We start from the raw sequence: 15810 nt of genomic DNA, 5'->3' as shown, positions 1-15810 counted from the left end.
TTAATTTCCAAAAATTGGCATGCTATTTGGATCCAGGTTTTTCTTTTCAGGTTCCTGACATTTTTCAGCCCCATTATTCCATATGGGGAATCTTTCCAGGCAGTGGGAGTGTTTTTGAAGGTAAAGGTAAAGGTATCCCCGGTGCAAGCACTGGGTTATGTCTGACCCTTGGGGTGATGCCCTCTAGCGTTTTCTTGGCAGACTCAATAAAGGGTGGTTTGCTAGTGCCTTCCCTAGTCATTACCGTTTTACCCCCCAGCAAGCTGGGTAATCATTTTTCCGACCTCGGAAGGATGGAAGGCTGAATCAACCTTGATGCAGCTGCTGGGATTGAACACCCAGCCTCATGGGCAGAGCTTCAGACTGCATGTCTGCTGCCTTACCACTCTGTGCTACAAGAGGCTCTGTTTTTGAAGGTACTGAAACCAAATTTCACAGCAGCTGCTGGTGCTTGTCCATTAAATAATCCCTGAATTTCAAGTCAATTGGACCTCTGTGAAAAATGTAAAACCTCAGAATCTCCTCCATAGGAACCCCGTTGCTAAGCCTAACCAATATACGATGAGAGAACTTGAACGTACATAATCAACATGGCCCCTCCTCACCCCTAGATAGGTCTGCTGGGAAGGTAGGGGTATTTGGCTGCCAATCTTGTGGGGTTGTCGGGGGGTTTATAGAGGTTTTATTGGATTATGTGATTTTATAGTTGTAAGCTGCCACATGTCTCTCGAGAGTAGCAGGATATAAATAAAACATAATATGAACCTCTGCAGCATGAGAGTCTGCACATGCATAAAAACCTACAATCGGAACCTATATAAAATACAATCTACATAAAAATGCTAACAACTCAATAAAAAATGCAAGAATTCCCCCCATGAACCTGACACCAACCAACTCCTATAAAGAACGTTTAAAACACTTGAAACTCAACATCTTTTTTCAGTCAGCCTAAGTAAGACAGTACCAAGTCCTGGGAGACACAGAAAAGCGGGGGGGGGGGACGACCATGGGTACCTGCAAATGCCAGCTTTCCGTATTCTCAGTAAATACTGAACGTTTCAAGGATTTTCACAACCCATTTTTGGTACCCTCAAAAAAATGTGATATCCAGAAAAAAACAAATAAGGTAAGCACCCCCTTACCTGTTGTTAGGAACAGCCATCTTGAATTCCCGAACATGGGAGGAGTCTTTGGAGAGGACGATATAGCCAGTGAACTGGGCAGGAGAAAACCAGAAGGGAAAATCTGGAGGCTCATTGAGCTGGAATTCAGCGTGGATCCTGAGCAAGAGACAAGAATCATTCAAAGTTCTTTCAAACAAGGGCACTGGAGCCGAGTGCATTACTTCAACATGTGGTCAATGGTTGTAATTAGTGTTTTGTTATCTTTGAACATGGAAGACTGGCCTGGGTGGGACATCACTGTTCAAGGATTTTATGCTGGACCATGTTCTAATATCCCAGGTACTCTGTTTCTACCAACACTCCATTGCTTTGAAACCCTGCTGGTTTGTGCTGCAAGGGAGAATTTAGCACTCTGTATTGTCCATTCCACAAGGATTCTGAGTGTGTGCCAATGGAGCTGTTTCCTCCACAGGTGGTCTCATGACCTGGAGCACCATCTGGAAGCAGGCTATAAACTGTACTTGCAGGAAACTAATCAAAATAAAAAGTTGGAACCATCTGTATGCCATTGTCCCTATGTTTGAAAGGTGTCACTATGACAATGCTCTGCCCCACCATTTGACTAGCACATGACGAGTGGACGGGAGAGGAGCTTTATGCCTAGAATGTCCTTAAGGAAGGCAGAACCTTCACAGTGGCCTCAAGACCAACTGAGATGCTACCAGAAGGGCAGTGGCATCTGAGAAGGCAAATAAAATTAATTCCAGCTTATGTTTGCCTGAGTCAGAGATCCTTTGACTTACAGAAGCATACACACTATGTTTTTTTTTAAGGTGACCCTGGGCTTCTATTTATTTTCACTGCAACAGACTAATTTGGGAAACACTCAGGAATGACTGGTCATTGCTGAAGCACCACTGCATTGGATCCTGGGAGGACCACCCGTTTCAGCATCCAGGGGCCCTGGACCCCTGATCCAAGCAACCCACGAGGACAGGAAGCTTTAGCCCTTGTCAATGCAATGGCATGGCTGACCCATCCAATCTCACCATGACGATAATGCAGAAATGAGGTTGGGCTGCGGTTTATTTTTAGAGGATCAAAGGCAGGATGGAGAATGCACCCAACAAGGCTGCTGCTCAATTATTACATGACAGCAAATGCTCCTGTCACATATTTTTAACTAACTGCTTGTTAAGGCAGCATGATGTAGGGGTTTAGAGTGGCGGCTTGTAATTGGGCGAACTGGGTTTGATTCCCCCACCCACACGTAGCCAGTTGGGTGACCTTGGGCCAGTCACCGTCCTGTGTTTTGTTGGGTGCCTTCTGGCTTCTTAGTTCAGGTTATGAACTACAGAGCCCTTCAAGCCTTGTACTCAGCTGTCTGCAGTACCAACTCTTCCATTACAGCCTGTCACAATGTGAAAGAACAGTGTCTGCCACTTCTGCCCCCTTCATACACAAATGGACATAACCTAGAGGAAAGTCAGGAATTCTCCCTGCACTCCTGCCCTCTTGGAGGAAGTGCAAAATTCAAACTATTTGGGTGCGTATTTCCCTGAAAGCCAGGGTGTCTGAAGTCCTTTGGCACTGAAATGACAGTACAGAATGGGTCCCTGGTTGTGTCATTTATTTTGATACCACTGTTCTCCCCAACAGGAACCCAAAGTGGCTTGCAACATGCTTCTGCCCTTCTGTTCTATCCTCACAACCACCTCGTAAGGCAGGTTAGACAGAGAGAGTGGCTCGATCACCCACTGAGTTTCTCTGACCAAGTGAATACCTGGTTCTCCCAGAATTGTATAGCATGGTGGCAAAAGAATGAAATAGGGTGGGGGATTTTGTTGCTTTTCTCTGATTATGGATTTAGACAACACTGCCAAGTAAATTCTAGAGACAAGTGAAAGCTTTTGAAAAGAAACGGATTGGTAGCACTTCATGTCACTGGCCACTCTCCCCACCAGCACAGGGATTTACCTGAAGGCTATCTTGTAGTAGAACTCGGCCACTGCCTGAATGCAAGCGACTGTCCCCTGAGGAGCAAAGCGGGTTTTCACGAATGGTCGCGGGTGGAACATACTCAAGAGCTTGTGGATGATGACCTGTGGAAAAGAGCTCATGGCAGTCGATGGAGGTAAGAGCTGGAATCTATTCCCTGCCAAGGCTGCGTTCGATAATTAGCATCCTGGATCTGATTAAAAGAGAGGTCGTCTCTACTGTTTTCTTGGCCGCTTTCAATAATTTATACCCTTGGTTGTCTTAAATATTCCTTACAGTAATCGGGACTCTGAGACACCATAAGCCAATATTTCCAGCCAAGGCTTAGAAATTGATCAGCTCATTTCCCACTGTGCTTTTCTCTCCGGCAGCATTGATTCGCAATATTTCTCTCAGACTCCAATTTAGAGAGCACTGGACTCAAAATATCAGATGCCAAACAGGTACTCTTTTTCCTGCCCTCAAAACTATAAACCAACTATTCAAGGCCCAGGATTTAATAAAGCCCCCTTCCATCTAAACTGAAATTTCTGAATAACAGAATCAGGTGCTACTCAAGTGTGTCGCTTACCAGACACCCCAACTAATGCCTCAGACTAGGAATACCCATATTGACCCACCTTTAAAAAATTGTTGTAACTATTCCTGACTTGTAGCAGGAGTGGGGAAGATAGCTGCCAGTTTGCAACATTTTCTCTCTCTCAATGCTAGTTTGGGAATGGTTCGGACATGAGCTAAAGGGCTCTTTGCTCATGGCCTTGGCAAGCTGGGTTGGCCTGTGAACCTCAGCCCAGGATGTCTGAGCTTGCTTTCTCATGTTTGCTTGTTTTCATATTCTGCTTATAATTTTTTGTCACTTTGGAGCCTCACCAGGGCTCTGAACTGGGTAGCCCAGGGAAGTTTGATCCCATCAGAGCATGGCAGCTAAAGCAGGGCTGACCCTGGCTAGTATCTGGATGAGAGACCTCCAAGGATTTGGGTGGTAAGTCCTCCAAGACAGGGGTAGTCAACCTGTGGTCCTCCAGATGTCCATGGACTACAATTCCCATGAGCCCCTGCCAGCGTTTGCAAACACTAGCTGGGGCTCATGAGAATTGTAGCCCATGGACATCTGGAGGACCACAGGTTGACTACCCCTGCTCCAAGACACACTAGGGGTCAACCTGTGGAGGCAGGAAATAGCAAACCACCTCTGAACATCCTTTGTCTGGCTGCCAGACAATCCTGAGGTCTCCTGGCTACACTATATACACCATTCGATAAATAAATCAGCCCCGTCAGGGAGAAAAGCAGGCTAAAACACATTAAAATAATAGAACTGCTTGTTGCTTAACAATAAACCAAAAGCTTTACCTCTTTACCCTTAGGAGCTGGAGGGTAAAAACGATTATTGGGAAGGTATCCGGTGAAGATGTTTAATTCGCTGGGAACTATCCACCAAGGATCACCCAGTTCTAGTTTATTCTTTGATGGCAAGAAGGCCTTGAATTGCTGGGCAAGCATCGTGCTCATGGGGGAAGCTGGAGCCGTCCAGTTGCGAAGCCCAGAAAGGGCATCGTGTGAAATCTGCAGACACAGGAATGTTCATTAGGAAAATCCCCTGAGAAACTGGCTTTGATTCAGCTGGCTTGAAGGCCTGCGGTGCAGTTCAGTGGGTGACTGGACAATGGGAGCAGCTTCCCAGGAAGAGATGGCTGCTCTACTCATAACATCAGTGCTCATTATTCAGTGTGAGGCTCCCCCAAAGCCCATGTCCTGAATCTGGGATCCAGGGTGCTGATTCACACGGTCATTTTCAAGGTCTGTATATCTCTGCTATCCTTCCCCCAAAATGACATAAAAAAAATCTTGTGGGCAACATGCTCAATCGCTATTAAGTTCAGAAGGATCAACTGAACAAAAGAATTTGCAGTTAAACAGCTACCTTAAAAAGCCTGATTATAGTTAATAACTGCATATTGCCAAACTTGATTATTTCCAATTACAAAATACAGAGCACAGGTAACATTAAACCTACATCAAACTTGTTGTTCAATAAACAAAAGCTAACTGGCTCAGGTCAACCTTAACCATGATGGTTTGTCGTTATACATAATCCAGAGCCCAAATCAAGGGGAGAGCTTCCATACAAACTAACTGCCGTCTAAACTTTGACAACAAGACTGTATGTCCCGTTTCTCCATACTCCTGTTTCCGCAGTGCTGGGAACTCCGTAGATTGAGCAACAACTGTTAAGGGAGAATTTTCAAGTCCAACACCACAGCAGTCTCACAATCAGCACAAGCCCTGGTTTCTCACTCTGGTTTGTTTGGCAACACCCAAGGATGGATCACCAATTCAGACCCCAAAAGTTAATTAGTTAGAGTTTTGGTATCACATCTGGATCAAGCCAGTGGTAGAAGAACTGCATGTTTCTTCTTGTCCCCTTTCCTATTCCAGTAATAGAGATGAACCAAATAAAGAACAACCAACCTTGCCCATGAATTCACACGACCACTGATAAAAATGATCCTCAGATTAGTCAACTGGTACTTTAGTGGATTAACCCTCAAGCTAGAATTAGTAACCCTCTTAAATGCAATACTCACTCCAAGGAAACCGTCCTTGCTCTTGGTCATGGTTTCCATTAACAGAGGCTGGAATTTTGCAACGAGAGAGAGTGCCTCTCCATTGGGATTCAACACCTCCTCTTCTTCCTCAAGGGCAGAGACAGGAGCGATGCCTGAACAGAGCAACAGTCACAGAACATTACCCCAGACTCAGTTGCAAAGGATCGCGTTTCACCTGTTCGGTCTGTTACCCCATCCACAGCCTTCCAGGCATCAATTCAGCACTGCAGGAGTCTGCAATTTCCCCTGAGCCATTTCAGCTTGTCGCATGCAGGTAACACACTTCATTACTCTCCCCAAACATAGGGAGTCTGAGCTCTCGGAAAATCTGCTTTATGGGACTGTTCACATACTAATAAGGCACAGTCTGAACACAGACTAGGAAAATCTGGGAGCCACTGTCTCTTGGCATAGCCAGCTTGTGACAGCCCACAGGACCCCTGTGTGTCATGAGAAAGCAGCCAGGAGCAAGCTGAGAATCAGGCTTCCCCAATCTCTTCAACAAAAATGGAGAAGAGCTGAGTTTTTATACCCCGCTTTTCACTACCTGAAGGAGTCTCAAAGCAGCTTTCTCTTCCTCTCCCCACAACAGACACCCTGTGGGGCTGAGAGAGCTTTGGTGGGGCTGAGAGAGCTTTGACAGAACTGCTGTGTGAGAACAGCCCTAAGAGAACTGTGACTGGCCCATAGTCACCCAGCTGGCTGCATGTGGAGGAGTGGGGAATCAAACCCAGTTCTCCAGGCTACCGCTCTTAACCACTACACCATGCTAGCTCAGTTTAAAAATAAAATAAAAACAACTCTGATATCCCCCTGTGTAGCTCTACCTCCAAACTCCAGAGGGCAGCAGCAGACTAATGCTTACAGGCTTCTGCCATTCCTTCATCAAAGCTTAATTTTTTGGGATGTGTTTTCCCTGTGACTGTGCAACAGTACATGTGAATCTGGTGTTCTTGTGAATCATACTACTGTGCTGCCATGGCCCATTCTGTGGGAAGATGGGCACGGTACAAATGGCCAGCCAGGAGTCTATAGCCTCCATCCAACCCCTCCTGATTCTTCTTCCACCCCCCCTCTTGTGTGCCCCCCTTCCCATGAAAGCCCATGCTCTTAACAGGCAAGCAGGGTTCTGAGCAGGGAGGGATGCTGGCTAGGCATTTCAGCCTCAGGAACCAGACTTCCCTTCATTCAGCTGCTTAAGGGGGGAGTGCTTTGTGATGTTTTTATCCCGAGTATCCTCCCAGGAGTTCAGAGCCATATGCAAGGTTCTTCCCTCCCTCGTAAAAGCCTTGAAAAGTAGATTAAGCTAAGAGGGTATGGCTAGCCTGAGGGCACCCAAATTCATAACAAGCAAGGATTTGAATCTGGGTCTCCCTTGGTTTACCTAGCCCAACAGTCTAATTGTGACATTACACAGACATGGCCACCTTTGCCAAGGGGGCTCTGGACCCCTTGGCGGAGGATGGCCTTCTGGGCTGAAAGAGCCAGCCATCAAATGCACAGAGAAACAATGCTGGAAAAAAAAGAGGAGAGATAGCAAACTAACTGTTGTTTGGGATTCATTCAGTCTATTCTGGAGGTGAGCAGAGAGAAAGTGTGCTCAAAGGAGCAGGAAGTTTCCCTACTGAGCCAATCAGGACGCTGGGGAGTATTTGAAAAATATCAGGAAGTTCTTATTCTAACTATGCTAAATACACATCTCCCCCAATGCCACCTGTAGGATAGTCTTCACATGTTTTTGAATCGTGCACACTACAGATCTTGCATATTCCAACATGGGCACATGAGCAAATGTGTGGGATAGACAACTGAATGTTCTCCTCTCCCCTGTGTGCAAGTAAAATGTCGTGTGTGGAAAAGCCCACAAACCTCATCTATTTAATTAACAGCAAGAGTTCATACAAGGGAGGAGTTAGAAAAGTCCACGAGGACCAAAGGGATCAGGTTCAGGCCCATACTCAGCTACAAAACTAACTGGAAGGCTTTAGAATTTTCTCAGTGTTAATTACCTCACCTTGGGTTGTTGGGAGGATAAATCAGAGGCAGGAAAACTGCATCTTCTCAGAGGTCTAGTAGATAGATAAGGTAGTATGCTTGGAGTTGTCCCAGCCAGCTTGAGAACCAACCATTCCCCATGCTTAAAGTTGCGCATCCAACCCAATAACTTGGCATGATCATTTACAACTCATATTACTGTGTGTTTCCCCAAGGCATGTGATTGGCCACAGTGAGAAGCAGGATGCTGGTCTAAGCAGACCTTTGGTCTAATCCAGTGGTTCCCAAACTTATCTGGCCTACCACCCCCTTTCCAGAAAAAATATTACTCAGCGCCCTGGAAATTAATTTTTTTTATTTTAATAGTTATTCATCGCCTCCAAATGTGCCTGTAGCCCATCGCCACCCCCCTGGATCGCTGCAGCACCCACCAGGGGGCGGTAGTGCCCACTTTGGGATTCACTGGTCTAATCCAACAAGGGCTCTTACGTTCTGGTGGGAATTTTACCACTGCTTTACTACTGTCACATCCAGGAAAACAGTGATAATAAATGTGGAATGAGGGCAGTTTCAGATTTTGGAATGGCAAGAGTTTCCTGAGACAGAAAGAGCTAGGATCAGCAACATCCCCTTCCTTTCTTTATTAAGAACATTCCCCAAGTGAATAAAAGTCCAAGCCAAATATACAGGCAATAATTACATCAGGACTAGACGAGCTCTGATCTGACAGTTAGGTTCAAGAAGCTGCCTTTCAAGGAATATCGATTCGATCTTTGTGCTTTCAATGTGTTAAATGCCTACCTGTGAGTTTCTCTGCAATTGGCTTGAACTCTTCGGGACTGATGTACAAATCGTTGTTAGTATCCAGGGAGGAAAAGAGAAAGAGACCTTCATTCCCCAGAGACTTCAGAGCCATCTCCTGATTAGGAAAAAGACCAACAAGCCATTTGGAAGTGAAAGTTAATGGAAATAAGCCACATTCTAAACAAGGAAGGTTCAAAGAACACGCACTCTACTAAAAGCACCTGGAAAGCTATCATTGTATGGTGTGCACATCTGCAAGCAAGAAACTACTTCATCAAACACACACAGAAGACAGAAAGGATGTATACACACTGCATGAACTTGCCTTATTCTAGTGGTTGATATTGTTTATTTTTTACTATTTTTTTGACTAGTGTGGACCAAGTCCAGAGCTGAAAAAGAGCTTTTCCAATTCATGTTACCAAAGATCCTTTAACCAGAGATGCTAGGAATGGAACCTGGGACGTTCAGCATGCAAAACACATGCCCTACCATTGAGCCACACCCCTCCAAGGTCAGAGAGGATGTTGAGAAAACTCAGGATGCTCCCTCCAAAATGTATCCCTTCTGACTGTATCCCTCTTGGCATGTGTTTCATTTTTCTGCTTTATTCAGCAGTGCTTCTTCCTCTCATGATCCTGGCTAATCAGTGGCCACAATGTGAATGTGATAACATCATGACACTTAATAATCCCATTTGGCTCTCTCTGCAGAGCCATTCTATGACCATTTGGCTGCGCAGCCAGGTGGATTGTGTGTTGGGACTCATTGCACCGGCTGAGCGGATACTTGCTCATGTGTGTTACTTACATCAAATTTATTTTTCAAATAGTATTGTGGCCATGTGAATCACATCCAGAGATCCAGGATATGTCACAAAATCTCTCCTCAAATTATCCAGGTGTGGTGGAATGGGCCTGCTCCGCCCTGCAAACCAAGTTCCACTCTTACCTGCAACATCTGGAGAGGCTTTTCTTTCTCTCTCAGTTAACCACTGACACCACATGACCTCTGCAAGGAATTGCCTGCTATGAGGGTCAGGACTCCCAGTTTCCCTTTCAAGTTCCGAGACCTTGTCTCTGTCTCCCACTGTCTAGCTCATTTCAAACTTCCAACGAAAGAATGCATTTCTTCACACCAGGATTGTGAATAGTTTGCAGAATTGCAGACGGCTGGCTGAAGGCTGGCTACTGAACCATGGAAAATTATTGTGCTCCCATAGCATAACTTACGTAACCAACCCAGAACATGAATCATGAAGGTCATGGTCATATACAACTCTCACTGTTGAGCTTACCCAAGCTCCAATTAAGCCTACACTCATGCTGCAGAAGAGAAAATTCTGACAGGTTCAGACAGCCTAGAAACACCACTGGGAAAGACATAGTGACAATTACCAGATGGCACTGAATTCTTGGTGGCAATTACAATAAAACCCAGTTGTCTGAATCCACAGAAGTGAAACCAAACAAGCTGTCAAAGGGATGGTGAAGAAACAATGAAGTCTAAATAGGAAGTCTCATCCGTATTTAGTGGAAGAAAAGAGAAGGAAATTAACTGAAAATGGGGATGGGAGAACCACATACATTGCTCTGAGCCTGTTGGGGGGAAGGGTGGGATAAAGACACGATAAACAAGTCAACCAACCAATTCTTAAGAGCAGTGGTTGCTGTCTCAGGTGGTGCATTATGTACACCAATAAAAGAGAACCACATAGAAGAAGGTCCAGTACAGCTCATGGGAATGCAATGCACTGAGAAGGATACCTATACAATCCAAGCATGGTTTCCCTCATTTCACTGAAGGTCAGGAACAAGACTTTTCAGGTGGGATGTGGTTCACAATAATTAACATATCTGGGTTGGGTTGGAAGGCCACTGGGGGGTTTCTTCCTAAAACATTTTAGGTTTGTTCCAACTCATTTTTCACCCTCTGAGATGTTTATAGGTATGGAAGGTACCACCAATGCAAAAATAATCAGTATATCATCCATACCAAACATTTTCAGCGACCACACCAAGAACACTGAATTTCTGTATAGTGAATTCTTGAAACTGAAAAATTATGGGCATTCCACTTGAGCCATCTGAAATTTGGTCTTTTCAACCAATGTTTTGGGAAGAGCCAGAAGAATGACAGAAGTAAATGGAAAGGATGGTAGCTGTAAGGAGGTAGAAAGAATAGCAAAAAAAAAAAAAAAATCTCCAAAACTCTCAAAAGCCTGATGTGGCCAACTCCAGCCCTGAGCAGATTGGACAGAATTCACCCAGGAATGTTTGTGGCACAATACCCATCAACACCTACAGACTCCTGTCTTCCTCAGCCCATCAGTGAGTGAAATGTGGTTGCTCCAACCTCTTTCCATTTCCATCAGGCTCAAGTACTCATTGAACTGTGTCCACTGCTACATGCAGCTTTCTCAATCAGGATTTCGTGAAGCCCTGGGGTTTCTTGGCAGCCCTGGGTGGGAGTTAATTTTTTATATATATTTAAAATGTGTTGAACATTTATTGGGTGATATAACCATATAGGGTTGTGTCGACTCCCCACCTTCCAAAATGGTCAGTGATGGGCTTGGTGGGGGTGGGAAGTGGAAGGGCCCCATGTGGGCATGTATGCAGCTCTGCTTCCCCAACCATATTCTGCATGATCACACCACTTCTGGGGTTTCTCAAAGCCTGAAGAATGTTCCAGGGGTTTCTCAACAGCAAAAGAAATTGAGAAAGAATGGCTTACATCCTTCCAAGCTTGGTGTTGTTGGATTTAAACTGTGGATTTAAACTCACAGCCGTTGGGAGGCTCAAAAATCCTTATTCTATTCAGTCCCTTCTGAGACTTCTAGAGTGATCACCTGCATTCCTACGATTAGGGCAAAAAGAGAAGGGAATGGGCTCCACTGAGTTTGCTACTATGCTAGCAGGCTGGAAGACAGCTTCCTGGCCCAGGGTCACTTTTTGTACTCTGCCATCGCTCACAAACAGCAGGAGAGCATCACCCGCCACCCAGTTCAAAGACCCAAGGAAAGAGAATGAAGTTATGTCCCTCTGTGACCCCAACTGCAGCAGTTCTGGGTGCCACTAATAGTCCCCGTCCCCCCCCAGCCCCATTTATTTTCTAACTGCCGCCTGCTAGCCTAAGAGGATGCTTAAGGCTGCCAGAAAGGCTTTGCTCTTGTCAATTACAGGCAGAAAGAGCACCCAAGTGACTTGTAGGGCAGATCCAAGACAGCACCAGGCAGAGAAAGAGCTGGCAACAGTCCTGAAGACCGGATTCCGAGGAGGCAGAAGCTAAGGAGTCAGAGACTTTGCTCCACTAGATACTCAGAGCCAAGAACTTGCACTACGCAAAACCACTGTGAGTCAATCCCTTAGTAACAAATCCTGAATTTATCGTCACGTAGAAACAACATCCCCCCCAAAAAACTATACCAATTACAAAAGTTTAGTGTGGCCAGCATGCAAAGGAGAGCATATTGACACAACCAAGTTTCTGCATTGAGCAAGTTACGGAGTTAAACTCCTGTCAGTATAGCGTTCTCCTCACTGGTGGGTACTGGAGTGCTACTAGTCACCCAAGGTTGCACAAAGCAAGACTTTCCTTGCTTCCCCAATGCTTGCTGTAGCCCACTGAGCCCCTGAAATGTTGTTCAGGGAGAGAGTGTCAACAGACCCACAGGAACTGCATACCAAGTCAAGTGTGGTTTGCAGTGAGAAGGGGGCCTGGGCAGAAATCACACACCCCTCTTGTCCAAACAGAGAAAGAACTATGTGCTTAGATGTGCAGACCACCTCACTTGAGGCATTCTTGCAGAATCCTGCCAATACCCACAGAAGGAATCACCACTACCAGAACTCAGAACCTGCCAGCATTCTAATGCATCTCTCTCAGCTTATGTCACGGTTTTCATACGAGACTAAGCTTTTATTACAACATCTTTAACAGGTTTTCCTTTGGTCATCTAACCAGAATTTTGGAAGATCCTTTGGTTGGGTCTTAAGAGCTCTGCTGTCTTCTTCACGGTCAGGAACCCCAAATGTTGGGGCTGCACCAACAGATCATCCCTTGACAGCCTGTATGTACAATGTGATCTTTGACATTCTGAGGTACCAGATCTGCATCAGATGCACTCTAATGTGGATCCAGCCCTACAGTCCAGACTGCATCTGTCACTCTTAGGTCCAGTTTGGTTTCCCTTTCCTCCAATCACAGACAGGAGGGGATGATTATCACTGAGCCAGTATAATAGGGGTGGTCCTCCGGTACTGCATCATTCTTGTTCCTAGTAAGGCAACTTAAAGAGGGGTATGGAGCCCTGCAAGCCACTGTGGTATGAAGAGAAGGCGGGAGACCAGCGGAGGCTCAAAGAACACCCCTCCTTTCTCACAGGCTGTATTATCAACCATTGGGAAGAGGGTGAGGAAATGCAGTACTTCTTCGAAAGCTTTATGTTTCTTGCTCATAGAGTGCTGCTTCTTAAAGGGCAAGTTGCCCATCTACATCTCCACTGGCTTTATACTTGTGTCACTGTCATGGCTTCCAGACAAAGCATTTTGGGAGGTAGAGTTTGATAAGGTACTGGGAATCCTCCACTAGGGGATTCCTACCACTCTTCCCTTCAGAGTACTACAAATCCTGAGTGCCCATAGAGACAGGCAAGGTGGTTACAACCAGTTTAGGTCCATAGTGGGCAGTGACTGTGGTGGACAGATAGTTTCAGACAGGAGACGTTTGATCTGCAGCATAACACTTGAATATGAACACACTTTAAATCCAGCAGCACTTAAAAACCAACACAGTTGAATTCTGGATATAAGCTTTTGTGTGCATGCATACTTCAAACCATGACGTGCATATACATGAAAGCTTATACCCAGGAGTAAACTTCATTGGTCTTAAAGGGGGCACTGGACTCAAACTTTGTTCTATTGCTTCAGACCAACACACCTACCTGAATCTAGTTATGTTTGAGTCCAGTATCACCTTAGATATGTATCTGACTCATTCTCCTCTTTCCAAGCAGAAGAGCATTCCCCCTGTCAGCAAGTGGCTTTTTAAAAAAAAAGCAGAGCAATTTGCTAGCCATACAAAAAAAGAAATCTAACAACAAAACCACCAAGAACTGAGTTGCTTTTCATTAGCCAACAAATAACAACACTTCCCCAACAAAGGATGGGGAACATTTGCTCAGCACTCCTCTGCTGTAACATCACCGGTCTCTCTTCTGGGTTGGTCTCAAGGCTACAGAATCAGCCAGCATCCGTGAAAACCCACACCCACCACTAACCCACCTCATGTCAGGGTCAAACTACTTGTTACATTGGAGGGGGGGGGGTCTGCAATTTTCCTTCACCAGGTTTTTTTTTCCTAAGGTCGGGGGGGGGGGGCAGCCCTTTAGTTTTTCTTCATAGGGAAACTGTTTATCTCTGTCCCAGTTCTTCTTAACTTTTCCCACAAGTACCATGCTACTGCTAAAAACCCTCACTAAGTAGCTCCTCCTCAAGTGAGACCACCAAATCTGCCCCAGTCCCATTACCCTCAAACCGACTTCTTGCAATTTGCCACAAACCACTAAACCCCACACCAACTATATTTCAGCCTTGCAAACAATAAAGATTCTGTGGGAGAGAATTTAAAGAGACTGTGCCTCCCCACAACTGCCTGCCAACTTCTCCCCAAAACAAAGAAAGCCTGCTCCATTAACTCCCATTAAGCGGCCCAACTCACAAATTACCTTTAAAAAAAAAAATCCAAACCCACTTCCAGCTTTACCGCCTTGAAACAGACTGTAACCCCCAGGAACATCTCCAGTCCTCCCCCTTTTACCTCCAACTTCTGCCCCCCCCCCTTAATCCCTTCGTTCCTCAATGCCCTTCCGGCCTCACTAACTTCCCCAACCCCCTAAGGCCATTATGCTCTCCAGTTTCCAATGCCCTCCCCCCAATTTACTCCAATTCCAGGCCCACAACCTCCCCCCCCCCCAGCCCCAGAGGACCAGCAGCGCTGCTGCGCCCCAACCAAGCCCAGCGCCCCCGCGTCGGTACCTGCCGCCGGGCTGCCTCGGAGTCCCGGTAATACTTGGCGGCCAGCAGCGCGGCCAGCAGGGCCAAGGCCAGGCCCAGGCGGGGAAGGTGAGATCGGCCGCCGCCGCCGCCGCCGCCGCCTTCCCGCTCGGCTCCATGGGCCTGCCGCGGGGCCTCGGGCGGCCTACTCATCACCCCTGCCTCGGCCGGCAGGCCGCGCACTGTCTCTCGCCCTAGCCCAGGCGGCCGGGGAGGAGCCAGAGGGGCGGGCAACGCCGCTGGGCTGGGCCGAGAGAGGGAGGGAGGAAGGAAGGAAGGAAGGCCGGCCTGCCTCCCCGCCTCCCTCGTCCGCACGCTTTCTCAGAGGGAGCCCCTGCAAGGCGTCCCAAGTAAAAGCAGTCTCCAGCGGGCCCGGGGAAGAAGCGCCAAGATGCAGCGAGGGCTTTTGGCGCGCCGATTTCCTACTCCCTGAGCACAGCGTTATGCCGAGGTCAAGCCACGAATTTGGAAGGGCGGGACTCTGCTCGGGAGGGCCGCCGTTGCAGGGCAATCCTAAAACGGTCTCCATCCATTGAAATTACCGGTATTGATGTAAGCAGATCAATCTGTGGTTCTTCAGATGTTCGTGGACTACAATTACCATGAGCCCCTGCCTGATGCTAGAAGATGTTGTCCATTGACCTCTGGAGAACCACAGCCCCCCCCCCCCTATGGTTTATTTTTTGGAGATTCTTTAAAAATGAATGCATTGGGCAAATCAACTACATTAAGGTGGCTGATTGCTTACTGCAATCATGCTTGAACCTCTAACCTTGCATTTTCTGCAGATTTCATCTTGATGTAGTTATGGTTCCCAGCTCTGGGGTCTTGGAGCTGGGAGTGGGTGGGATTTGGGGCTGGGACCTCAGTGAAGTATAATGCTATGGAGTCTATCCTCCAAAGCAACGATTTTCTCCAGGGGAGCTGATCTCTGCCATAATTTGAGCTGTAAAACCAAGGGATCCCAGATGCCACTTGGGGACTGGCATTCCTGTGGTCTCCAGGGTAAGAGGCCTGGTCCCTGTCATGGATTAGAAGTTGGTCTAATAGCGGGAAGCAGAGAGTAGGAATAAACGGACAGTTCTTGCAAAGGAGGAAAGAGAGCAGTGGGGTCCTTCAAGGTTCAGTATTGGGACCAGTGCCATTTAATTAATTCATAAAAGATTTGAATGGGGCCGGGGCGAAGCAGTCGCCAAGTCTTCAGGTGATATAAAAGGA

General features: G+C 46.6%; 1 protein-coding gene across 1 annotated transcript in view; it reads right to left on the bottom strand.

Moving 5' to 3' along the window:
- The window catches only part of SELENON (selenoprotein N), a 32183-nt gene extending 17342 nt beyond the window's left edge, over positions 1–14841 (bottom strand). Inside the window, exons 1-6 of the mRNA XM_077337653.1 lie at positions 14575–14841; positions 8531–8648; positions 5714–5847; positions 4479–4691; positions 3105–3229; positions 1146–1283 (exon numbers count right to left, since the gene is read on the bottom strand). Of these exons, the coding sequence (XP_077193768.1) occupies positions 1146–1283; positions 3105–3229; positions 4479–4691; positions 5714–5847; positions 8531–8648; positions 14575–14745 (899 nt within the window). The 5' untranslated portion in view covers positions 14746–14841. The remainder of the gene's footprint in view (positions 1–1145; positions 1284–3104; positions 3230–4478; positions 4692–5713; positions 5848–8530; positions 8649–14574) is intronic.
- Positions 14842–15810: the final 969 nt, after the last annotated feature.

The sequence above is a fragment of the Paroedura picta genome, chromosome 5 (genome assembly GCF_049243985.1).
Source record: "Paroedura picta isolate Pp20150507F chromosome 5, Ppicta_v3.0, whole genome shotgun sequence".
Taxonomy (NCBI): domain Eukaryota; kingdom Metazoa; phylum Chordata; class Lepidosauria; order Squamata; family Gekkonidae; genus Paroedura; species Paroedura picta.
Note: the sequence above shows the minus strand (reverse complement) of the source record. Positions and strands in the feature narration are given on the sequence as shown.